At 39.6% G+C, this 25,642-nt stretch overlaps 1 protein-coding gene across 3 annotated transcripts in view; it reads left to right on the plus strand.

Annotated features, from left to right (window-relative positions):
* Positions 1 to 25,642, plus strand: part of lama2 (laminin, alpha 2) — a 398,231-nt gene that overhangs the window by 208,625 nt on the left and 163,964 nt on the right. For all 3 annotated transcript variants that reach the window (XM_063034544.1, XM_063034525.1, XM_063034534.1), the window contains exons 17-20: positions 1,192 to 1,319; positions 6,889 to 6,975; positions 11,268 to 11,479; positions 24,599 to 24,705. In XM_063034544.1, the coding sequence (XP_062890614.1) occupies positions 1,192 to 1,319; positions 6,889 to 6,975; positions 11,268 to 11,479; positions 24,599 to 24,705 (534 nt within the window). The remainder of the gene's footprint in view (positions 1 to 1,191; positions 1,320 to 6,888; positions 6,976 to 11,267; positions 11,480 to 24,598; positions 24,706 to 25,642) is intronic.

Consider the following 25,642-nt stretch of genomic DNA (forward strand, 5'->3'; position numbering starts at 1 on the left):
CGTACGTGGATGATACCGTGTGAGATTAAAATGATATTTAGTGCTCTTCGATGATGTCAGATATGGACCCATTTAGATGCACCAGAGCCTCCAGGTAGGAGGCTGCTTAAATTACAGAGAAATAAAAATGTCAGTTCTGAAGATCTTGAGCAGAAGTGAACATAATTTCAGTGCACATTTGGGATTTTAGTTTTTGCAAATATATCTCTTATTACTTGGAATATCACAAATTCTGTCTACAAAATGGACAATTTATGAATGGACAATTTTGTTTCTTCAGAAGCTCAGTTCTGTGTACCTATCTGATGTTCTATATTATGCAAATTATGCAGCTCCTCCCGTGGAGGATCAGACACCCTGAGCCAATAGACTGGTCCTGGACTTATTTTCCACCTGGCATAGTTTGCATTTTGTTGTTTGATTGTTTGTGGTTTTTGTATTGCTATATTTATGCTCTATTCTTGGTTGGTGCGGCTGTAACAAAACTCAATTTCCCTTGGGATCAATAAAGTATATCTATCTATCTATCTATTTAAGTTTAACATTCTTTCAAAGTGGTGGTGTAGGAATTAATTGACTTGCATTGTTGATTTCCAAATCTCCACATTGCTGCAATCTCAATGATGACCTGGTTATTTTCCCCAGGGAGATTATTTAAACTGTCAATTGCATACAGCTGATGTAGAGTGGACTCTGAGGATGGAGAAGATAATCCTGTATTATCCAATGAGAAGGGGAAATGGCAAGAGAATAGCCCGTTCACAGAACAATGTTTAAAAATGTATCAATTGCTACAGGCAAGCTTCGTAACTATTTGAAGCTCATTTCAAAATTCTATGCAGAGAAGTGACTGTAATTATTTTAATGCCTTCATTGAAGTAGCATAGAGGGAAATGAAAAGGTTTTTGTACTATTGTTTGTAATAATCTTAAGACTTTTATACCTGCCTTGTTCATGTGCATGCATGAGATCATAGGAGAGGGGGAACTGGAATTGTTTATAGGTAACTAAATGTAATTGTGATGTCAGAATTTATTTGTACATTAGGAAGGAATCTAATATAGTAGCAATGAGCACTGTGGAGAAGCATTTTGGTTTAGTGGCAACCCTACCATGAATTCAATAAAGTGACATATAATTCAAATTTGTTTAGTGAAGCATGGTTCTGAAAATAAATTGTATTTATTTTAGAACTGTCAACATGAGACAGCTGGTCCGTTTTGTGATAGATGTCGGCCTGGGTTTTATGGAGATGCTACTCGGGGAACACCTAGAGACTGCCAGCCATGCAGCTGCCCTTTACTAATTACCACAAATAAGTAAGTATGATATAATTTAAGTTGTTATCTGCAGCACTACACAATCATTTCCTGTTCTGTAGCCCAAGTTCTACCACGCAGCGTGAGAAGTGGATCTAATGCAATAGGCTGACTGTAACATGAGCAGTAGCTAGTTTAGTGTTTAGAATGGATACAGCAAAGGGGTAGATCATTCAGCCATCATGCCCACAGCAGATCTCTGGTCATTTTCATTCCCCACTCTTCCCCAGTGCCATGAACTTCTTTTTACTTCCTCCACTGTTTATCCTGTTCTTTTTTTAATAGCAACTGTTGAATCTAATTACAATTATCTTTCTCCACCAATGGGATTCCCAATCGTGTCCCCTTTTGATTCCCTTACCAAACACTTTAAATCTCTATCATCTGGCTCTTGATCTACAAGTCCATGCAACTTTTCAGTTTCGTTATCTCCAGATCCTTGGTCATTTGCAGACTTCTACCTCTTGACCTACTTGCTCTACGGAGAACAAGCCCAGCCTCCTCAGTTTATCCAAGTACCTGAAGACAGTTATTGACCCATTGCACTAAGTCTTTCTGAACCCGTTCTCAGGCTCTCACAATCTTACAGCATAGTGACCTGAACTGGCACAACATGGTAGTTGTGACTGAACCTAAACTGTATGGAGGTTCAATGTTACCTCAGGGCCGAATGGCCTACTCCTGCACCTATTTTCTATGTTTCTATTATCTTGTATTTGATGTCTTTATTAATAAATAACCATTTCCTGTATCAGTTTTAATCACTTCCTTCACCTGTGCTAATCTTCAAAGATTTGTACTGTACATATGCAGACTCGGATCTTTTATTCCTACCCCTCCAATGGAATTGCATTGTTTTAAACATAGAACATAGAATGGTATAGCACAGTACAGGCCTTTCGGCCCACAATGTTGTGCTGACCCTCAAACCCTGCCTCCCATATAAACCCCACCTTAAATTCCTCCATATACCTGTCTAGTAGTCTCTTAAACTTCACTAGTGTATCTGCCTCCACCACTGACTCAGGCAGTGCATTCCACACACCAACCACTCTCTGAGTAAAAAACCTTCCTCTAATATCCCCCTTGAACTTCCCACCCCCTACCTTAAAGCCATGTCCTCTTGTATTGAGCAGTGGTGCCCAGGGGAAGAGGCGCTGGCTATCCACTCTATCTATTCCTCTTATTATCTTGTACACCTCTATCATGTCTCCTCTCATCCTTGTTCTCTCCAAAGTGTAACGACCTAGCTCCCTTAATCTCTAATCATAATGCATACTCTCTACACCAGGCAGCATCCTGGTAAATCTCCTCTGTACCCTCTCCAATGCTTCCACATCCTTCCTATAGTGAGGTGACCAGAACTGGACACAGTACTCCAAGTGTGGCCTAACCAGAGTTTTATAGAGCTGCATCATTACATCGCGACTCTTAAGCTCTTTTATTAAGTTCCACATTTCCTTAGTCTTTTCTACCCCTCATTACACTTATCTGGGCTAAATTTCATCTGCCTTGTATCTGCACTTCCACCGTTCTCACGGAATTAAAGATGGTTATGGTGTGGAAGAAGGCCATTTGGCCGAGGTAGTTTGTACTAGTTGTTTTACATTAGACCAATATAGGCCATTCCATTCCTGCTTTCCCCCTCCCCAACTTCAGCCACAGTGCAAGTTCTATTAGTAATCTCTTAAAACTGGCTATTACGTTATTAGGTATGTTTTGCCTTTACCCATTCTGTGCCATTTTCACACTTGCTCAATATCACCAGGATTATTGTTTCTTGAACTTACCCTCACCATCAAGGTTAAGCAGGATCTTCTGTGGTTATTGAGTTCATATTTATACATCTTCTTGAACCAAACTTTCTGTCTTTTACTATTTTTCTTACATTATACCACGCATTTTACAGTTGCTGCAAAATTTATGTCATCTGAACGTTACCATGTTTCAGAAAATAAATCATGTAAATGTACTTAGGAAACATCAAGTGGAAACTTAATTGAAGTCTGCCTGTTAAGAAAATATTTGAAAGCATCACATAATATTAAATTAATGTTCTGAAATCACTGAAGATGCAAATTGAGGAATAGTATGTGAGTGGCATTTGTACTGTATGTACTTAAATATTGTTTGGTTTACTAAAATCACTTTTTTCAAGGTTCTTAGAGTTCAGATGCTGATTTAATGTTTCTTTTTTGTATTGTATGGATACGATAGGGTCTTTTAGGAGACTTTTGGATAGGTACATGGAGCTTAAAAAAATAGAGGGCTATGGGTAGGCCTAGTAATTTCTACGGTAAGGACATGTTCGGCATAACTTTGTGGGCCGAAGGGCTTGTATTGTGCTGTAGGTTTTGTATGTTTCTATGTTTTTCTATGTTTTGTTTGCAGATGCATGAATCATTGTGCAAACACTCAACTTAAAATCAAGATAACAGTGAATTTCTTGTTTATTAAGTACATGACCTTTAATTAAAAAAGAATATTACATCTTTTATTCTACTTGGAAAAAAAATGAAAAATGAAGATTGATGGCTCCAGAAACTCATGCATATCTAATAGAAAAGCATTACTTGCAGCAACTTATAGTTCCAAAATACTTCAGATCATACATAAGCATAGATATTTTCATGGAACTGTATCCTAAACTACCAGAAAAAATCCGGTAACTCATTTTTATAATATTGCAGTTGAATTGTAACTCAGTGGTGCTGATAGCTGACCCCTTAATTATTATAAATTTAATTTAATACATTTACGGTTTTCTACCCATCTGTGAAATAAATGGAGATGAAATGCGGACAGTTTCTATTACTGTAGAACTGGCTGTAGCACAGACTCATGATTAGCTTGTAAATAGATTTTTTAAAAGTATTTGCATTAACTCAGCATAAACGTCATTATAGGGGTGGGGTACCTAACCTATTTTATGCCACAGAACAATACCATTTAAGCAAGGGGTCTGTGGACTCCAGGTTGGGAACCTCTGCACATAGGGGAACTTCTCTGACAATTATATTTACTACAAAGCCTTGTACAGTAGGTACTTTTCTTCACGGCTTTTCAATGAAACGGGCTTCTCTTCATCCCAGCACCTTTCTTCCTTCCAACCATTTTCCTAACAATGCAATTGTATTTTCTTGTGTTTCTTTTGTAAATACTAACTTTAAGAGATTCATGAAATCCACTGCCATTCCTTTATCTTTCTTCTCTGTTATTCCATTAAGTTATTGTAATGAGCTGGCCAAAGTCTTATTTTCAGAATACGTCGACAGTAGATTAAACTGTTTTAACTGAAATTTCTCAAATTCCCTTCTGCTTCAGTTCAGTAATAAAGAGCTTATTGTTCTTTTATCAAGTTATGGTATGAAAATAGGGGACAGTGTGTGTAAATTCACAATATGCCATTGACCAAAAAATTTTCAGGAGAAATTATTTCACAATTCTCTGGCATAATTTTCCTCAGGATTTTCAAGCACACTAGCCCGAGTTGCCCATTTTATTCTGGCTTCTTTTTTGTTATTTCAAAGATAAAACTTATACATTAAAACTTGTACTACAAAGCAATATATGTCTTTTAGACTCTCACAGATATAAAACATAAGGTATCTGATTTTACTCTGCCAGATTCAAATAGTTTCTTTAGAATTTCTGTATAATTATAGTGTTTAACTTTCAATATGTCTATTTTTTCATCAAAGTAAATCAGCGTTTTTAATATTCTTGCTATTTTCTCACCATGTACTACAAACTATTTTTCTTCACTTTTCAAAGTTCAAAGTCAATTTATTATCAAAATACATTCTATGTCACCATATACAACCCTGGGATTCCTTTTCTTCTGGGCGTTCACAGTAAATACAAGAAACACAATAGCATCAATGAAAGACCACACCCAACAGGATGGACAATCAGCCAATGTGCAAAAAAAAAACAAACTCTGCAATTAAAAAACGAAAGAGAAAGAAATAATAATAATAAATAAATGAGCAATAAATATTAAGAGCATGAGATGAGGAGTCCTTGAAAATATGTCTAGTTCAGTAATGGGGCGAGTGAAGTTATCCCCTCTGGTTTAAGAGCCTGATGGTTGAGGGGTAGTAACTGTCTCTGAACTCGATGGTGTGGGTCCTGAGGTTCCTATACTTTCTTACTGAAGGCAGCAGTGAGAAGAGAACATGGCCTAGGTGGTGGGGGTCCCTGATGATGGATGCTGCTTTCCTGTGATAGCGCTCCATGTAGATGTGCTCAGTGGTGAACAGGGCTGTACCCGTGATGGACTGGGCTGAGTCTGTTACTTTTCATTGGCTTTTCCACACAAGGGCATTGGTGCTTCCGTGATGCAACTAGTCAATATACTCTCCACTACACATCTATAGAAGTTTGTCAAAATTCCCGATGACATGCTGAATCATCAACAAGAAAGTAGAGGTGACACCGTGCTTTCCTTGTAATGACACTTGCATGCTGGACCCAGCACAGATCCTCTGACATAACACTGAGTAATTTAAAGTTGCTGACCCTCTCCACCTCTGATCTCCTGATGAGGACTGGCTCATGGACCTCTGGTTTCCTCCTCCTGTACTCAATAATCAGCTCCTTGGTCTTGCTAACAATGAGTGTGAGGTTGTTGCTGTGACGCCACTCAATCAGATTTTCAATCCCACTCCTATATGCTGATTCATCACCACCCTTGATTCAGCCTATGACAGCAGTATCGTCGTCAAACTTAAATATGACATCAGAGCTGTCCTAAGTATAAACGGAATAGAGCGGGGACTAAGCACACAGCTTTGTTGTGCACCTGCTGAGGGAGATAGATCATTTTTCATCATACTTTGATCAGACTTAACTTTAGTTTGCAAAACCTATCAATTATGCTTTAATATTTTGCTATATTTTTCATGTATGAGCTTTTCTCTTGTAAACTTTTCCTATATTCTTAACACGCTTCTGGAAGTTCAATTTTAATTACCTGCTCTGTAGGATAGACAATTTGTCCCACTGTCCTGTTGGTATTTTCATAAGACTCCTTGTCAATGCACAAAAGCAAAAACAAATGGCTGTATAAATATAGAAGAACAGAACACAGAAATTACTCTGTTATTATTCATGTGTAGTTATTCTGATTTAATAGGACCTTTTAAAATGTTTTCACAGGCGTGGCAGATGTCTTTTTTGGAGTAGGAGCAAATACTATATCTTAACATTTGAGTTAGCTACAGCTTCATGATTATAGATGGATACTTTAGCAACCTTAGTGGCAAAGGAGAGCAGCTGTGCATTCCTTGTTTATATGGGGCAGAGTTACCAGCTACAGAGAATTTAAGGCTGAAATACCATTCAGTTGCTGCCATTCTTGTGTACTCTGTGTTGGCTGAAATAGCCGTTCCACTGTGTTGCTGGAATGAGATCCCTACACTATCTTTGGTGCCGGAAAGAAAAAATAGTTTTCGTCAGTTGCACGGTGAGATTTCGGTGAAGAACATTCAGTGATGCAGCTAATACAATTTTCTTTGATTTATCTTTTTGTGTCCGTGTCTACATCTGCTCACCACGAACAACAAAGCTTTAGTCCGACCTGTCACTTGGATTCCAGGGGAGAGATAATATGTGATCAGTGTCTTCCTGGTTATACAGGGCCAAGATGTGACAGGTAAGATGTCTCTAGTCTTTTACCTCAATCTCTAAGCAGCTGAAAATATACACTGTCACTGTCTTGTATTCTGATTGTTGTAGATCAGGAATTAAATTACTGAACTGGGTGTCTGTTTGCTGTGAGTATTTCATAAGATTATCACAGAACTGGTAACCTGGTATCAGGAGCTATTAAAAACTTTGCAAGCAAAAAATAAAGTCAAACCTGAAAGTATTGCTATGGATAAGTTGTTTAGCAATTTAGCTTCTTATATGGATTACAGTCTACCACGTTGCTCAGAAAGTGTATTTATTAATATTGCTATTTCTTTACAAACATGTTTAATATATATTGGCTATGGGGGTCAGGGGGTATGGAGGGAAGGCTGGGGCGGGGTTCTGAGTTGGATGATCAGCCATGATCATAATAAATGGCGGTGCAGGCTCGCAGGGCCGAATGGCCTACTCCTGCACCTATTTTCTATGTTTCTATATACCATCTTGTGTGCTTATCTGTGTTCTCCCAAATTTCATAATACTTTAATAATAGCACACCATTTTATGAACTGTGTTATACATTATGGTGTAATCCCATAAAAAGAAGAAGCCTTCAAAATACTGAAAATCTTTCCTGGAATTTGAGACATACATAAGCTTTCTAACTGAAGGTCAAACAACGTGTAATAATCTCCTTTAATGCAGCGTGTAGCTGAATTTTCCAACTAATTTGAAGTAGAATTAATTTATTTGACTTCACTTTTGAATATTTAATCCAAAACATTAGAACTTAACTTCCAATGATTGCTAAAAATCTGCTTGTACTTTCAAGAAAAACAATTGATTTGTCCTGATGCATGAACTGTTCCACCTAAGAAAATGTTCAAGTCTCTTGCCCCCATTGAAAATTAATATTGTGAAATATCAATGATTTCTGTCTATTAATTTTTGATCTTAGTAAAAAAAATGGTTGAGGTTCTGATTCCACAGTGGAATACAATAATCAATTTGTGAAAGTGAGTTCTAGCTTGCCAGCAAGTCAGAAACACAATTTAATTGATAGCAGAAATTAGAAAATTGATCGGGTGGAGAAGACAGCATATGGCATGCTTACTTTCATAGGTTTGGGTCACAGAATATAAATGTTAGAATGTTACATTGCAACTGCTTTGGATACACTCAGAGTCTGGTGTGCAATTCTGGTCAACACATTATAGGATTGTCACAATTGCACTGGAGAAGCTGCAGAGGAGAATCATCAGAATATTGCCTGGACCAGTGAACAATATGGCACGAGATTGGATAGGCTAGGCTTATTTTCCATGGAGAGGAGTCTGAAGGGTGAGCTGACAGAAGTATATAAGATTAAGAGAGACATGGATAGGGTAAATGTCAGGACCTTTTTTTATGTTGGGTGTATCAAAGTTAAGAGGGTATAGGTTTATGTGGGAGGAAGGAGTTTTACAAGGGATCTGTGTGTTTCGTTTTTATACAGTGAGTGAAAATCGTTACCAGAGGAGGTGGTAGAATAAGAAACAATTACTACATTTAAGAAAGATTTAAACAGATACTTTTATAGACGAGGCGTAGAAGGATATGGTTCTAGTGTAGGAAAATAGGATTAGTATAAATTGGCTAAAGGTCAGCATGGATTTCATGGGGCCAAGTGGCCAGTTTCTGTGCTGTATGAATTTATGACTCTATTTTGGGAAGTGATTCATTTAAAGGGAATGCTTTGACATTATAAAGCTCATGTAAAGGGGAAAAAAGCATGTTATATTGGGAATGTCTGCAAGTGTTCTGGTTGAAGGAGACACCTGTCATTACACGTCACTATAGTAATGTGCTATTCTTGCCAAATTAATCAGACCAGACAGTCGGAGAACTACAGTCAGAATCAATGTAGTTTGCATTTGTTTTAAGAAACGAAAAGTGAATTTGTTCCAAATGAGAACATGCAACAGAGCTGTAAAGATGGTGACTGAAAAAGAATAAAAAGTGTATCTACCGTCCATTAAAAATTACTAGTGTGAAATTTTATAAGCTGGTTGAAATATATCGGGGTCTATTCATAGATGAATATATTTTGGTCTGCTATTTGATAGTTGCAGATAAACTTAGTATAGCATCAAATATAGTTTGTAATATTTTTATTCATCTGAAAATTTTTAAATCCCCTATAGTAGTTTCCTCTTCCTTCAATCTTCCATTTATTTCTAGGTAGTTAATAAGGCTTCTAAACATAACATTTTTTTTAAAAAGGAACACAAAATAACATTTTACATTGTACTAAAAAATTGATCAGTGGTTTGGAACAATAAAATGCAGACTTTGAAAATGTGAAAAAAAGTCTTTGTCGCTGATAACTAGATTCTGAAAATCAAATAAACAAAAGAAAACAAACTTATTCAATATGAATATTGTCTGCTCATCACAAAACTCAGAGTTGCCTGTTCTAATCAAAGACTCTTGTATTTCATATTAAGTAAATATCTTCTCATCCTCTACCCTACAACCAATGGAACAGTGTGGCAAAACTTTCATAAGATTGTGATAATCAGCCGTATGTTCAGCGGAAATAATCATATGACAGCTTGTGAGTTTTCCACCGTAAACTGTAGTATACAGTGACTATAAAAAGTATTCACCCCCTTGGAAGTTTTCATATTTTATTGGTTTTCAACATTGAATCACAGTGGGTTTAAGTTGGCTTCTTTTGACACTGATCAGCAGGAAAAAAAACTCGTTTCTGTCGAAGTGAAAACAGATCTCTACAAACCCAAAGGGAAAGAGGGAATCCAGAGAATAGAGAGCCAAGGCTATGAATATATTAATCCACAAGGATACGAGTTTTAAAAACGATTCATTTAACCCAGTAACAGGCTGCTAACACAGTATGACGTAGGATTGCATTTGATTATGCAGTTCTGGATGAGCTGAAGCTTACTAAGAGAGGAAGATGGGAAAATCTATTGAAAGAGCAATGCATTGGTTGAATCTTGTCAAAACTATTGATGATAATTTCAATGTTGGATTCGCTGAGGAGAACAGCAGTTTTGAAAAAGTGACCTGTATAAATTTCTGTCCGTATACCTGTCACAAGCAAGGCTGGCTTCTTCGTGGAAAGATGTTGGTCAGCTACTTGGTGAGGAAACATGTACAAGTGTATTGAAGGGAGTTCAGGTGTTTGATCTGGAGGTGAAGGAAGGGTAATACATTTCCAATTAAGGCACACCTTTGGAAATTAACTGCTGTGTTATTCTTCTGGATGGTGGAGTTTGTAGATTTGGAAGACGTTGACAAAGAAGCCTTTGAAAGTTACTGCAGCATCTTTTGTATGTGGTAAACAATGCAACCACACTGTATCAGTGGTGGAGAGAAAGCTGGTGTTGCAGATGCTGAATGGCGATCAGCTATTAAGAATAATTTGAATATAAAATCACAAATCAATGTTTTTTGTGTTTCATTGCTTGCGATGCAAGCCTCATTTCTGTACAGTTTAGTAAAAATAATAGCAAAGCATAATACCGTATCTGCTTTTCATGAACTATTTTATTATTAATGACACTATTTGTGAAATTTTGTTAACTAGAGCACATCTAACCATCTGTGACAGTAATAATTTACAAATACGTGATATAACAATATACAAATATCTGCCAACATTCTAAGTGGGAGTTCTACACTGCTGCTGCAAGTAATTATGTTTACTATATATTTAATAAATTTTATCCTGCTGATTATACTTCTTCAAAACTTGCCTTGTTCCTCTTCATTCTTATGATTCTCCCTTTTCTATCTGTAACCTTCAGCCATGCAACACCCTAAGTTTACCTCCCCAAACTCTGCAACTTTCTTTTTTCCCTCTAATATCTTTCAAGCTGGCTTTTCATCAAACTAATCAATGTCCATTGAGTTAGCTTTGTTAAAGTAGAGATATAATTCTATCACCATTTCTTGGCTGCTAAAGAGCCCACAAATTTTCGGATATATCTTTAAAACAGTGCATAGTGGGTTTCCAGAATGATCTGTAGTTGAAGTAATATTGTTATGGCATAGCAACACACATCAAAGTTGCTGGTGAACGCAGCAGGCCAGGTAGCATCTCTAGGAAGAGGTACAGACGACGTTTCGGGCAGAAGCATCGTCTGTACCTCTTCCTAGAGATGCTGCCTGACCTGCTGCATTCACCAGCAACTTTGATGTGTGTTGCTTGAATTTCCAGCATCTGCAGAATTCCTCGTGTTTGTGTTGTTACAGCATAAGCCAGTTTGATTGTGTAATTTATCTTTAAAATATGTTTTTATTAACTAGATGCTCTGAAGGGTACTTTGGACACCCCAGTAATCCAGGTGGCTCATGTCAACCCTGCCAGTGCAATGGTAATCTTGATCTGTCAGCACCTGGCAGCTGCGATACGTTGACAGGAGAATGTCTACGATGCATTGAGGCATTTAGCGGTCAGTTTTGTGATGAATGCGCTGATGGATTCTTCGGGGATGCTGTTATAATCCGGAATTGCCAACGTAAGTGTGCTATATTTTTCATTTGTTATGTACTTCTTAAATGTGACAACTGGAAACAATAGACAGAAGCTTTGTATGCCGTGCATGGTAAAGTGATTTTTGGTCTTTTGGGAAGAATTTAAAGTTGTAATAGATAGATAGATACATTATTGATCTGAAAGCAAATTGCAGTGACTCGGTAGCATTGCAAGTGCACAGATATACAAAAATAAGAAAGAATAAAAGAAAATAAGTTACCTTAAAAATTAGATGTACAAGATTTACGAGTCAAACTTTACAAGATCTACAAGTTTGCACTGATAAGATGGTAGTACAGGAATTACTGTAATATTATACCATCTGTCATACAGGTGCACCCCCAGGTACTTGTAGGTCCTCACCACATCCATATCCTCACCATCAATAGTAACAGGGAGCAGTGCAGGCTTAGTCTTTCTCAAGTCCATCTCCATCTGCTTTGTCTTAATAATGCTGAGCCGCAGATGATTCAGCTTGCACCATTTGACAGTGTCCTTCACCAGGGCGCTGTATTCATCCTCCCATCCTCCCTTTATACCGTCAACTATCACTGAGTCAGCAGAGAATTTCTGTAGATGACATGACTTGGTGTTGTATCTAAAATCGGAGGCATGCAGAGTAAACAGGAAGGGAGCCAATACAGTCCCTTTTGGGGCCCCAGTGCTGCTTATAGCCATGTCTGACATGTAGCTGTGAAGTCACACAAACTGTGGTCTGCCTGTCCATTATCCAGTTTACAATGGAAATGCCAGACTGCATTGAACAGAGCTGTTCCCCCAGCAATGAGGGCTGTATGCTATTGAAGGCACTTGAGAAATCAGAAAACATGACCCTGATAGTGCTGCCCTGCTATTCCAAGTGGGAGTAGGCTCTGTTCAGCAGGTAGATTGTCGACTCCAATGTGCTCCTGGTAGGCAAACTCCAGGGGATTGAGGAGGATCTGACCAGGGGTCAGGGTGGGTCAGGACCAGCCTCTCTAGGGTCAGTGCCACTGGACAGTAGAGATTCAAGACTTTAAGTTGGGATCATGCATGATGTTTTCCACACATTGGGGACCCTTCCCAGGCAGAGACTCAGGGTAAAAATGCGCTGGGGAACTCCACAAAGCTGCTTGGCACACTCCTTCAGGACATTGGGGTTCACACCATCTGGTCTTAGTGCTTTGCCATGTCAGAGTTTCCCCTGAGCTCTTCTCCCCTGCTCAGTAGTGAAGGTGAGTCATGATGACTGGGGAGCTGGTGAGAGGTGAAGATCGGAACAATAGCAGTCGGTATGTGGAGGTGTAGATGGTAGGTGCAGGGGAATGAGAAGGTATAGACAATGGTAACCTGTGTTGTTCATCTATGTGTTGAACTGGAGGTGGGGAGGGGGTGGAGGGAGGAGGGGAGGTGTTGGTGCTGAGGGAGCATTTGGTGCTTGGGCATCTGAACTAGAGTGCTGAGGGAGAATGTGAACAGAAGGGAAATTGTCAAACCTGTTAAGGAATTGGTTTAACTCACGGCAGCGTTCTGAGGCTCTACAGCCTGACCATTTAACTGACCCTAAGATCAACCGAACCTTTCCTTCCCACATAGCTGTCCATTTTTCTGGACTGGGAGTATTTTTTTGTTATGAACGCAGGAAGGGTTGAGAACACAGCAAGGTATGAAAACCTCACAGTGAGGCATTAAGATCACAACATCATTGGAATGTGAGTTAATATGAGTCACTGAGACTTTAGGTCAACGGGGTTTGGGATGAGTTAGCTTGTGGACAATTTCATTTCAGAACATGGAATATAGAGCATTAGGCACAGCACAGGCCACTCAGCCAGCGTGAAGGAAAATCTACGCGTGTGAAGGTATAATAATGATCTTTCGCCCATAAAAATAAGTTGTATATTTTGAGCAAGGACAAGAAGGGATTTAATTGCTTCTTGGACTATAGAAAGCTACCTTGATTGTAACAGCCCATCAAAGATGGGAGTTCACTAAAATATCTCTCATCAATGTAGTAAGTGAGTTACCTTTTTTCTTGTTTGCAACCTCAGCAGCAAAATCAGACACAGAACATTTTTTTTTAAGTCCTGGGCATTTCATTTTTACTCATTACATTTTTTTTCCAGGTTTTGCTTTTAAGGGCTTGTATTTGCTCTGACATCCTGATAAAATTTCTTAACATGCAAGGCCCTTCTTGTGTAGCTTGTTCCCATGTGCTTTTATTCACTGTTAATTGACTCTTAGCCCATCTTCTGCTGATTTCTAAACTGCCTGCCAAGAATACTTTCAGAATTTTAAAACCCATAATCTATTAAGACCTTCAACATCAGACATTGGCTGTGATGGACCATGTTTTCCCATGGAGTTTATATTTCTCAGTGGAATGTATACTCACTGAGAAACATTAAATATTTCTTTAAATGTTAATCAGTTTTCCAGTCTCCCTTAATTAACATATCCTGTGCCAACATATAAAATGCTTTAAGCTTGTAATCATAAGAGAATCATGATACATTTAGCTATATCAATCTTAATGTAAATTAATACTACTTTACAACTCTCACCAAAAGAATCCTTTGCTGCAAGGTTCTGAATTAACTGAGTCTCATTATGTTCCAAAATAGTCTGATTTCTGCCCTGCTTCACCTTGTACTTCTTTTTCATCATAACACAGGAGCCACTCAGCATGTCAGGTCCATGCTAGTTACTCACGTAAGCACATCCAAAGAGTCATTATTATTTCCCATTACTTCTATTCCTTTCTCTTTCTCCGTATTTTCTTGTGGCATTGCAGCTAACGAGTTCCTCATTCCTTGATGAATGGTTTCATCTATCAGAATAGCTGCCACTGGCTCTTACAGTAATTCGTTATCTGTTATGACTATCTAATCCTACACCTATCCTCAGCCTTTCTTTGGCTCTGCTCCTTCACACTGGCCACTGCATTCCCAGAGTAAACAGCTTTGGCATTCAGTTCTATAAGCGTTCATTTGAAAGGTTGGCACGGCAAGTGTAGTGGTTAGCACAACACTTTACGGTGCAGGCGACCCAGGTTCAATTCCCACCGCTGCCTGTAAGTAGTTTGTACGTTCTCCCTGTGACCGCCTGGGTTTCCTCCGGGTGCTCCGGTTTCTTCCCACAGTCCGATGACATAATGGTTGGTAGGTTAATTGGTCATTGTAAATTGTCCCATGATTCAGCTACTGTTAAATCAGTGTGGTTCGAAGGGCTGGAAGGGCCTTACTGCACTGTATCGCAATTAAAAAAAAACAACTTGTTTTGCGGTTGCTCATGGATGCAGTAGTTATGGTTTGAACACTTTAAAAAAAATTAAGTTGTTAAGTGATGTCATGAAGGCAACCAAAAATTGACATGTAAATAACTTGAAAAAGGGTGCGAATAATGTTATGCAATTATAGACATGGTATTTATTTTCTGTTCCACGGCAATGATTCCCCTTTGATTCTTTAACCACTTATCTAAACTAAGAGGTTATTTACTGCGGGGAGTTAACCAACCGGCATGATTTTGCTGGAAGGAAACTGAAATGCCAGGTAGGTATCCGCGCAGTCACACGGACGGCATCTAAGGTTAGAATTGAACCCAGCTCTCTGGAGCTGTGAGGGAAAAGTGCTAACTTTTGGGTCACCCATGTGAAATTCTCCTCATTATGTTTGGACAATTTGATTTTCTTCATCTACAAAATCTCCCTCGTCATGTTTATTGCTCTAACTTTGCAGGTTCGCTATTCCTTGATGAATGAATTTATCTATCAGAACATGTGCCAACTGTATTTCCTTACCAGTTATCACCATCCAGACCTATTTTACTTACTAATCATCCCAGCCAAAGCAATTTCTCATGATTTCCCTTACTTAATCCAGTGTTCAAAGCATCTCCAACACATCAGCACTCTTATTTTGCTGTTCTTTAAAACCATCTTGTACACGTGGCCAAGTGGTTAAGGCATTGGACTAGCGACCTGAAGGTCGTGAGTTTGAGCCCCAGCCGAGGGAACGTGTTGTGTCCTTGAGCAAGGCACTTAATCACACATTGCTTTGCGACGCCACTGGTTCCAAGCTGTATGGGTCCTAATGCCCTTCCTTTGGACAACATTGGTGTCGTGGAGCGGGGAGACTTACAGCATGGGCAACTGCTGGTCTTCCATACAACCTCGCTCAGGCTTGTGCCCTGGAGAGTGAAGACTTTCCAGGTGCAGATCCATGGTCTCGCAAGACGAACAGATGCCTTTACTTTAAAAGCATCTTCTTCCCTGGAATACTTTAGTTTCTTGCTTTGAACACCGTACAACCAAGTCTCCATTCCATAGAGTCCTTAAACATTGCAGCACTGAAAGAGACACATTCTGTGTCCAATGTGTCCACGCCTGTTTAAAAATTAACTCCAGCTTCATCCCACTCCTCACATTTTGGTCCTGGCAGGTTGTGGCTCTCCAAATGGTAACCTTGTAGGTTTTTGCAAATAAAGTGGCGTGAGGTGTTTTCTATATAAGAAAGACCATATGCAGCAAAAACCTTTACGTAATTATGTCATCACGTCAGACCAGCCTGTTAAAGTGAAACCCAACTCTATGTCGGTTGTTGTCAATTATGTACATTTCCACCAGTTACGTTACCCCACACAGGTCCCCCCAGAATTCACCTCAGACTGGCATTGCGAGCCTGTCAGGAGCTTAGATGAGCCGCCCAGCTCACTTCCTGTTCTCCATGGGTGGAAGAACAGCAGGTGCCTCTGGCTTGTCTAGAGGTGCATTGACATGCTCATGGTCATGTCATGATGGCAAAGGCATGGTAGTGGAATCCTCCAAATCCTTGTGGGCCGGTTTAAGGCGATCTACCAAAACACATTCACAGACAGGCATAGTTTGTTGCACAGAATTAGTTAGTAGTCTGGTTTTCGTGCTTATGTTGGAGGACTTGCTGTCTGGGCTTACTGAGGCAGGGTAACAAGGAGGAATTTGCACCACTGCCTGGCTGAGAGTAAACTATCAGCCATTTTAGTAAGCACCCTATAGTCTTTCACAGATGCATTAGTGAGGGCTGTGTGAACTTGATCAGGCATTTCCTGCCTGAAGGTTTCTTTAAAAATAAAACAAGGATGGTGATTACTCACAGCATGAATTGGGCCTCAGCTTTTACAAACTAAGCGACAGCATTTTGCTCCCAAAACACCCAACAGTTTTAAAGTGACTGTGTTGACCGACATGCTCAATTACTCTGGAATCATCCTAGAGCATTGGGGTCACCAGTGTAGGGTTTCACAAAGAAAACAGTGTGAGGCACTTTATGTTTAAGAAAAACCATAACAACTCATTTATTGAACTACAAAAAACTGAACACATAGTGCGGTAAAAGTCCTTTGCATAATTACATCATCATGTCAGACCAGCCTCCTTGCAAAGTGAACCCCAATTCAATGTCAGTGGTTGTGAATTATGTACATTTCCATCATTTACACAACCCTACAACCTAGATAGCTTGAAGTGTGATGAAAATTTCTGCTTTCACCCATCCCTTCTGAATTCCAGAGAACACCATTCAATACCCAGAGCCTGGCTTGACACCAACCTTCTATACCCTCTACTGTGCCTACTGTCTTGTTTATTATGTATTATTATTTATTGTAGTGCCTGCACTGTTTTGTGCACTTTATGCAGTCCTGGATAGGTCTGTAGTCTAGCGTCGTTTTTGTGTTTTTTCTTACGTAGTTCAGTATAGTTTTTGTATTGTTTCATGTAGCACCATGGTCCTGGAAAACGTTGTCTCATTTTTACTGTGTTCTGTACCAGCAGTTATGGTTGAAATGACAATAAAGAGTTACTTGACTTGACTTGACTTGACGAATGGAATCCTTCCAGCAATGATCACAAATCTTTGCCCCATGCCATTCCCCTGTCCAAGTAATTGTCTTCCCTGCTATTCTTGATCAGCTTGTTTGGCCTCATAATGTTCTACATTTAAGTAAAGTCTCCCATCCCTTACATTTGTTTTAAAAACAACATTCCCAGTCCAGCAGGTTTCTTCTTTTAGCTATAATTTTCCAGCCCTGGCAACATCCTGGAAAATCTTTCCTTTTCTTCTTCCATCACATCCTGATAGAGGGTGTATTGTAATTAGCTAATGTGCATTTGTCTGGTTAGTAGTACACTCAGTTGGGACCATAATAAAACAAACAATCATTTTTCCATTGTGTGAAATCTAACCATAACTCTGTTTTAAAACAAGCCCATTGTTAAATGTACTGGGCAGCTGCCTTTTTTAACTGATATTTCTTTTGTTCGCCAAATAGGCTGTGATAAAGTAGGATCCCTCACAACATTTCAGGTCAAAACTGAACAGAAGTGCAGAAACTTGCTGAAAGAGAGCAGTTGTGTCCTGAGTATTATTTGCCTCAGCATTGCTTCAGAAAAAAAATCACATCTAATTACCAACCCAGCATGTGGGATTGAACTCCTCATAAGCCTTTCTCTGGCTCTGCTACTTCACGTTGGCCCTGCATTCACGAAGTACTCTGCTTTGGCATTTCATTCCCTAAGCATTCATTTGAAAATAATAACTTATTTTGTAATTGTTTGGGGATTCCGTAGTTATGGGTTAACATAAAAGAATGATTATTTTATTAAATGATGTCATGAAGGTAACCAATATAATTGACATTATTAACTTGGAAAAGGGTGCAAATAATGTCAAGCAACTATGGACATGGTATTAATGGAAATTTAGAAATGTTAAAGGAAACATATGCAAGTATATACATTTTAAGAGCCAGAAGGTAGCTGGGAAGAGAACTTCAGGTAATTGCCCCCCCCTTTTGCCATTCCCTCATTCTCATTTTCCTCTCTCACCTTATCACTTTGCCTGCCCATCACCTCCCCCTGTTGCTCCTCCCTCTCCCTCTTCCCTTTCTTCCATGAACTTCTGTCCTCTCCTATCAGATTCCCCCTTCCCCAGTCCTTTATCTCTTTCACCAATCAATTTCCCAGCTCTTTACTTCACCCTTCCCACTGTCCCAGTTTCACCTATCCCTTACCACCTCGTACTTCTTCCTCCCCTCCCCCCACCTTAATGCACTGACTTCTCATCTGTTTTCCCCAGTTCCGATGAAGGGTCGCGGCCCAAAATGTCGACTCTTTCTTCCTTCCCATAGATGCTGCCTGGCCTGCTGAATTCCTCCAGCATTTTGTGTGTGTTGCTTTGGCTTTCCAGCATCTGCAGATTTTCTTGTGTTAGGAAGAGATAAGGCCCCTTTAAGGATCAGTGTGTTGATCTCTGTGTGGAACCACAGGAAATGGGCAAAGTCTTAAATGAATGCTTATCCGGAGAAGGAATGGAAACAAATGAGTTCAGAGTGAAGAACAGTGATTTTCTGGAGCCTCTCAACATTCCTAAAGAGGAGATAGTGGAAGTTTCAAAATGAATGTGGATAAATCCCCATGGCCTGACTGAGTGTATCCTGGGATTTTATGGGTTAAAAGTGAGGTGATTACTAGGGCCTTGGTGAAATTTGTTTTAAATCTCTGTTAGCCATAGTTGATGTATCAGAAGTCAGGAGGATTGCTAATATTATGCTTTTATTTGAGACTGGCTGCAGGGATAATCCAGGAAACTACAGGCTGATGACTCTTACACGAGTGGTGGGAAAGTTATTGGAAGAGATTCTGAGGGATGAAATTTATTTGCTTTTGGAATGGCAAGAACTGATTCGGGATAATCAGCTTGGCTTTATGCATGAAGAAATCATGTCTCATCGATTTGATTGAGTTTTTTGAAGAGGTGTCCTGGAGGACAGATGAGGATTGAGCATTAGATGCTGCCTATCTGGAGTTTAGCAAGGCCTTTAACAAATTTCCACATGGAAAGCTGCTCCAGAAGGTTATTACATCTGGGAGCATGTTAAGAAATTAGATACGAAATTGGCAATGTAGAAACAGAGAGTAGAACAGAGAGACCTTGGGATACTAGTGCATAGTTCCCTGAAAATTCGAACACAGGTATACATGGTTTTGAGGAAGCATATATTATGCTTTCCCTTATTTGCCACGGCTTTGAGTTCAAGAATTGAGGTAGCATGTTACACATTTTTTAATGTGAGAAAGCGCAAATTTAAAGTGGATCTGAGGTATGTGGAGTCACTTTGTCCACACAAAGAATAGTTGATGTCTGGAATGAGTGCCAGTGGCGCTGGTGGAGACAATAAACAGACTAGCCAGGGTGAACGATAGGGCGCTGAGGAGTGTGGTAGAACAAAGTGATCTGGGAATACAGGTCTGTAATTTATTGAAAGTGGCATCACAGCTATCTACAGGGTTGTAAAGAAAGCTCGAACCATTGGCCTTCATAGATCAAAGTACTGAGTACAGGAGATGGGATGTTATGTTGAAGTTGTACAAGAGAATTGGTGAGGCCTAATTTGGAGTATTGTGTGCGGTTTTGGTCACCTACCTACAGGAAAGATGTACAAACGTGTGTATATAATGTTGAAAGAGTACAGAGAAAATTTACAAGGATATTTTCCTTAGAACGTAGAAGATTGAGAGGAGATTTGATAGAGGCATACAAAATTATGAGGGGTTTAGATAAACTAAATGCAAGCAGGCTTTTTTCCACTGAGGTCAGGTAAGACTATAACCAGAGGTCATGGATTAAGGGTGAAAGGTGAAAAGTTTAAGGAGAACATGAGAGGAGACTTCTTCACTTAGAGGGTTGTGAGAATGAGTTTCCAACACAAGTGGTGCATGCGAGCTTGATTTCAACATTTAAGCAAAGTTTGGATAGGTACATGGATGATGGAGGTATGGAGGGCGACGTTCCTGGTGCCGATCAATGGGAAGAAGCAGTTTAAAAGGCTTCAGCATGGACTAGATGGGTCGGAGGGCCTGTTTCTGTGCTGTATTTCTCTATGACTCTATTAAAGTGGCACGTTGACAGGTACTTGAATGAGCAGAGCATAGAGGGATATGGAGTTAATATAGGCAAATGGGCTTAGTCTAGAATGGCATGCTGGTTGATGTAAATATGGTGGGGCCAAAGAGCCTATTTCTGTGATGTACTACTACGTGACTCAATGTCAGAATATTGTGCATCTTTTGATACACATCATTTGGAGACTGCTGCAAAAAGGAGCTGTTTTGAACACATGGGTGTCAGAATCCCGCTGTGTCGTGTTGAAACGTTCAGTGACAACAGGATAGCACAACTAGTCCAAACATGAAAGCAACTCTTTAGCATGAAACACATAGGATCTGGGGCAAGTGGGGTCACAGGTGCAGTGAATTAGCATGCATCTGGATGAAGTAATTTGCTAGTGGCGCACTGAAGTAAAAAAACAAACATTAAGTGTGGTTTTCTTATTTCTTACCTTTTGTGTTGGGGGTACACTGAATAACAGCAGAAAATAACAGAAAGAGTGGCAATCGTGATTTCTTTCTCTATTGTTTGTGATGATATTTTGAAAGCTATCTTTAAATCAGGAGGGCACAAGCAGAGTGAATTTTTCTACACAGCTGTCCTTCTATTGAAAAATTCAGAGCTTTCATTTGCAAAAAAAAATCACAAAGGAAGCCAACAGTAGCAATTAAATAGCTTAATTTTTTTTGGTTTTTTCTATGCTCCTTTTACCTAGAATTCCATTGTAGTCACATCTCAGCATGATTCACAGCTGCTTGAAAGAAAATTCCTTTGTTACACTTTAATTACTGTAGCAATATGAACATTAAAAATGTTAAGAACATTGCCCTGTGTCTCAAATTACATTGCTGTCAAATGTAGCTAACATAAGCTGGAAGAAATCCATGTTATCAGAACAGAGCAAATCTGATTGTACAGAAGCCAGTTTTGACTTACTTAGTACATCTCATATTTACCCTTGAAGAAGGTAAATGGGATTTTTTTAATTAGAGGAAAACCCTTGACAGCAGTAGAGTGACTAACTTTTCATGAAAGCCTACCTATGCATCTTCTCGATCTTCACAATAAGCCAAATTGAGCTGGATTCAGATTGCTTCTGCTATTACCTACAGCTCCCACTTCTGATGGGAAGGGCCAGCTGGACTTGCAGGGCACTGAGGCATACACAGAAAATGACAAGGAACAGCAGGAGGAGGCTTGCTCTGATGTCCAATGAAATCATGTAATATTTTCAACATGTAGTATCTTTAATGTTCCTGTACTAACCCTATATATCTTGATTCCATGATGTCAAACAATCTATCAGTCTCTGTCCTATGTCCAGCAACGTGGCCTCCACAGCTGTAGTGCACAGCTAATTCCAGAAGTTCACTGCCCTCCAGGTGAAGAAATATTTTATGTCTTCAACGATTCTCTCCTTAACCCAGGAGTATGACTACTGCTCACAAGATAGATTCTTGTTTCTATCTCATCAAGGCTCTGTAATGACAACATTTCTCAAACTTCTGAACACCCAAGAGGTTTGTGTCTCTCACAAAAAAGCCCTCATGGCAGGAAGCTGGTGAATCTGTACTGAACCCTCTGCTTCCTTTGGTAGACAGGACAGATGTATACACAGTATTTAAGAGGGGGTTTCACCAGAACTCCATATCATTGCAACATGATGTCGGTAATCTTCAACTCAAAATATTTTTACAGTAAAGGCCAGGAGTTTGTTACCATGCTGTAACACATGTTAACTTCTGACTGCTGACACCTTCCAATCCTTCACCATTTAAAAAAATACTCAGTTTTACTACAAAGTTTGTATTTCTTCTCTTAAAGTGAATGATCTCATGTTTTGCAATATCCTATTCCATCCAGCATGTCTTCAGCCATTCATCTAGCCTCTCTATATCCCTCTGGAGCCATTCTGCGACCCACACTTCAAACCGGTATTCTATCATCTGCAGACGTAGACATCCAAGTGATATGGAGCTCCAACATTGATCTCTGCTGCACTTTTTGTCAGGCTGTCAAATGCATTAGATCCACTGGTTCCCCCATATCCATTATGCTGGTACAGTAAAACAAAAAGGCCCTTAAGGATTTGTCAAACATGACTTCTCTTTCATGATTTCTCATTGGCTCTGCCCAATCCTATTATTATTTTCTTTGTGTTTTCTGTTCCAAATCCTTAATTACTACCTCTGTAGCAAGGCCTCAGTGGTGATTAGACCACAACTGGCATGCCCCTGGCCTCTGTGGAATGCCATGGAATCCAAACTAGCCAAGCTCTTAAACCCAGCAATGGAGCAGAGTGATAACTGTGTCGGAAGCTCATCCCGATGGGCATGTAAACCAAAGTAATCCAAATTATGTTTACATGAGTGAATATAAGTAAAAATGTTTGACATTCGTGCCTGTAGAGACCCTTTGTTAATAGTGATAAAGTTTTAAAAATACCTCAGCTAAAATACATATTCACTTGTGCAGGGAAGGGAGGTAGCTAAGTTATAAATTTTTGAATTGCATATATATTTATCTTGTGTAAAATAACATATTTAATCAAATTTTAGTCATTAATTCAGTAAACATATTGCCTGACCTTGGATGCTTGACATCCATGCCAGTAGAGACACGTACACCTCTGCTGTTAAATTTTCACATTCTGTCTTTCATTCTCCATTGCCACCAAACGTGTAGCATCATTACCGGCAAAGAGAAATGACTGCACGAGACACCTAGGGACCCATTTGATTTTTTAATTAGTACAGCTTGACCTTAGCTTTCAGCCCTCAGTTACCAGCAGTTTGAAAATCAAATGTTTCTGTGGATGTCTTTGCTGAAGTGTGTATATCACGATCATGGCATTTCTGCCACTCATGCGCAACCACCTACAATTCATTTTCAATTTTCAGAGAGCAGCTCTGCAAAATAAGTGTGTAGAATTTCACACGTCTTAATGGTAGTTACTGGCTTTCAGCTTTTTGGGATCTTGGAACTAAAGATTAAAGATTGGCTTCAATTGCCACGTGTTCATCGAAACAGCCAGTGAAATACGTTGTCAGCTTCAACAACCAATGCAGTCTGAGGATGTACACTGCTAGTGCCGACAACTCACTAACCCTAATCCACATGATTTTTGAATGTGGGAGGAAACCGGAGCACCCAGAAAACGTCCAGACAGTCATGGTGGAACGTACTAAGTTCTTACAGCCAGCAACTGCATCACCATCTCTTATGGGGGTTGGGGGGGGTGTTACCGCACAGGATTAAAATAAGCTGCAGAGAGTTGTAAACTCAGTCAGCTCCGTCATGGGCACTAGCCTCCATAGTATCCAAGGATATCTTCGAGGAGTGGTGCCACAAAAAGGTGGCATCCATCATTAAGGACTCGCATCACCCAGGCCATGTCTTATTGTCATTGCTACCATGAGGATGGAGGTACAGAATCCTGAAGGCACCCCTGATTCTGATTCTGATTCTGAGCTTCCGATGGCTGTTGTTGTAAAGTGTTAAGCTAACCACTATGTCACCATGCCATGGCACCCCCTTTCATGCCTCCCCTACTCGAGGTTAAGACCACTGAATTCATTCCTGAGTGATGCCATGAACCAATGACACAAATGCTGCAACATAACCTGACCAGCAATGTTATCTCTGCTCATTTATTAATGGGTCCTGACCTTTGCCTTGAGACATCATTGATACATACTGCATAACTATAAGACTCCGTGCAATAACATTTGAACTTTGCTATGTTTATGGAAATACAAAGTGTGAACTCTGTTGCTTGAACGTAATTACTGGTAAGCAATTTTATCAGGGCAAAATTGCAGTGCGCCCATTCACTGCAGACAAATAATGGTGTAACTGTTTGTCCTTTATGTCTTTCTTAAGATCGTAAGACACTGCTGAGTATTAAGTACCGCAAGTTTACCTCACTAGTGAGATACTGGATAGTGGAAAAGCTGAGCAACATAGGCACCATAAGCGTTACATTGTTTACTTTTAAACTTGTGTAATAACTGCACCTTATTATTTGTTAGTTTATTTGTGGTAATATTACTTTATGTGTTGTGTGTGAGCTACATATACCGTGGTCCGGAGGAATGTTGTCTCATTTGGCGGTATACATGTAGATGGTTGAATGACAATAAACTTGAGCTTTTAAATGTCAGTTCATTTTGTAAGAAATTCTTGTTTACCTCCAGCCTGTGAATGCCACGCCAATGGATCAGTTGCCGAGCTTTGTGACAAGCAGACTGGACAATGCCAGTGCAAACACAATGTTGCAGGAAGACGGTGTGATCATTGTTTGGTATGTATTGGTAAACAAACTGTAGAATTCAGTCCTTTTTAAAAAACATTTCTTGGATTACTTCATACCTTTCTTGAACTGAAGGTAGACTAAAACATATGTTCTTCTTCAAAGTTAATGTTAAAGAAACAGAATATATTTCTCAAACACAGAAGGTTCTCCAGATTGTGGAAATCTTGAGCAACATGCACAAAATACTGGAGGGCCTCAGCAAGTCAGGCAGCATCAATGGAGAGGAACAAACATTCGATGTTTTGGGCCAAAATCTTTCATCAGGATGAAGGGTCTTGGCTCAAAACATCATCTGTTTATTTCCCCCTCTATCGATGCTACAGGATTTTGTGCGTGTGGCTCAGAATGAAATACCCAACTTGTCTGGCTCATATTGACTGGATTGGTGGAAAGATTGAAGATACTGACTTGCCCCATATGTGCCACGACCCAGCATTGAATAATGGTTCTCCATAGTATTTGGAAACAGTCCCTGCCGAAAAAACCATGAACTAGAAAGTGCAGGGTCTACTCATATGGGAATTTCATTGCTTCTTTAACAATAACCTTGGAGAAGAACATGTATTTTGACCTACATTCAGTTCAAAGCAATCATGACTACGAGAAAGGGGTCCCTGCTGCGTGTATTGTATTCTAGAATGTTGCCTGGTTCCTCCAGAAGGTAGAGGCATATGTAGCTTGTGGATGGTAAAACTGAAAATCCACATTCACTCTATGCAGGACAGGACCATTTTGAAATTTTCCTTCATTGACCTCTTTGTTGGGAATCTGGGTCTTGCATTTTCACATCTCCTTTCTGCCAGAGTACTGTTTGAATTTCTCTTCCACTCTCTAACCAACCACCCTCAACACACATACTTTCCCCAGATCAAGTGAGAAGCCAAGACAGATCACTGTCTGCACATAAACCTGCATACTTCAACAA

Source organism: Mobula hypostoma, chromosome 2 (assembly GCF_963921235.1).
Source record: "Mobula hypostoma chromosome 2, sMobHyp1.1, whole genome shotgun sequence".
Lineage (NCBI taxonomy): Eukaryota > Metazoa > Chordata > Chondrichthyes > Myliobatiformes > Myliobatidae > Mobula > Mobula hypostoma.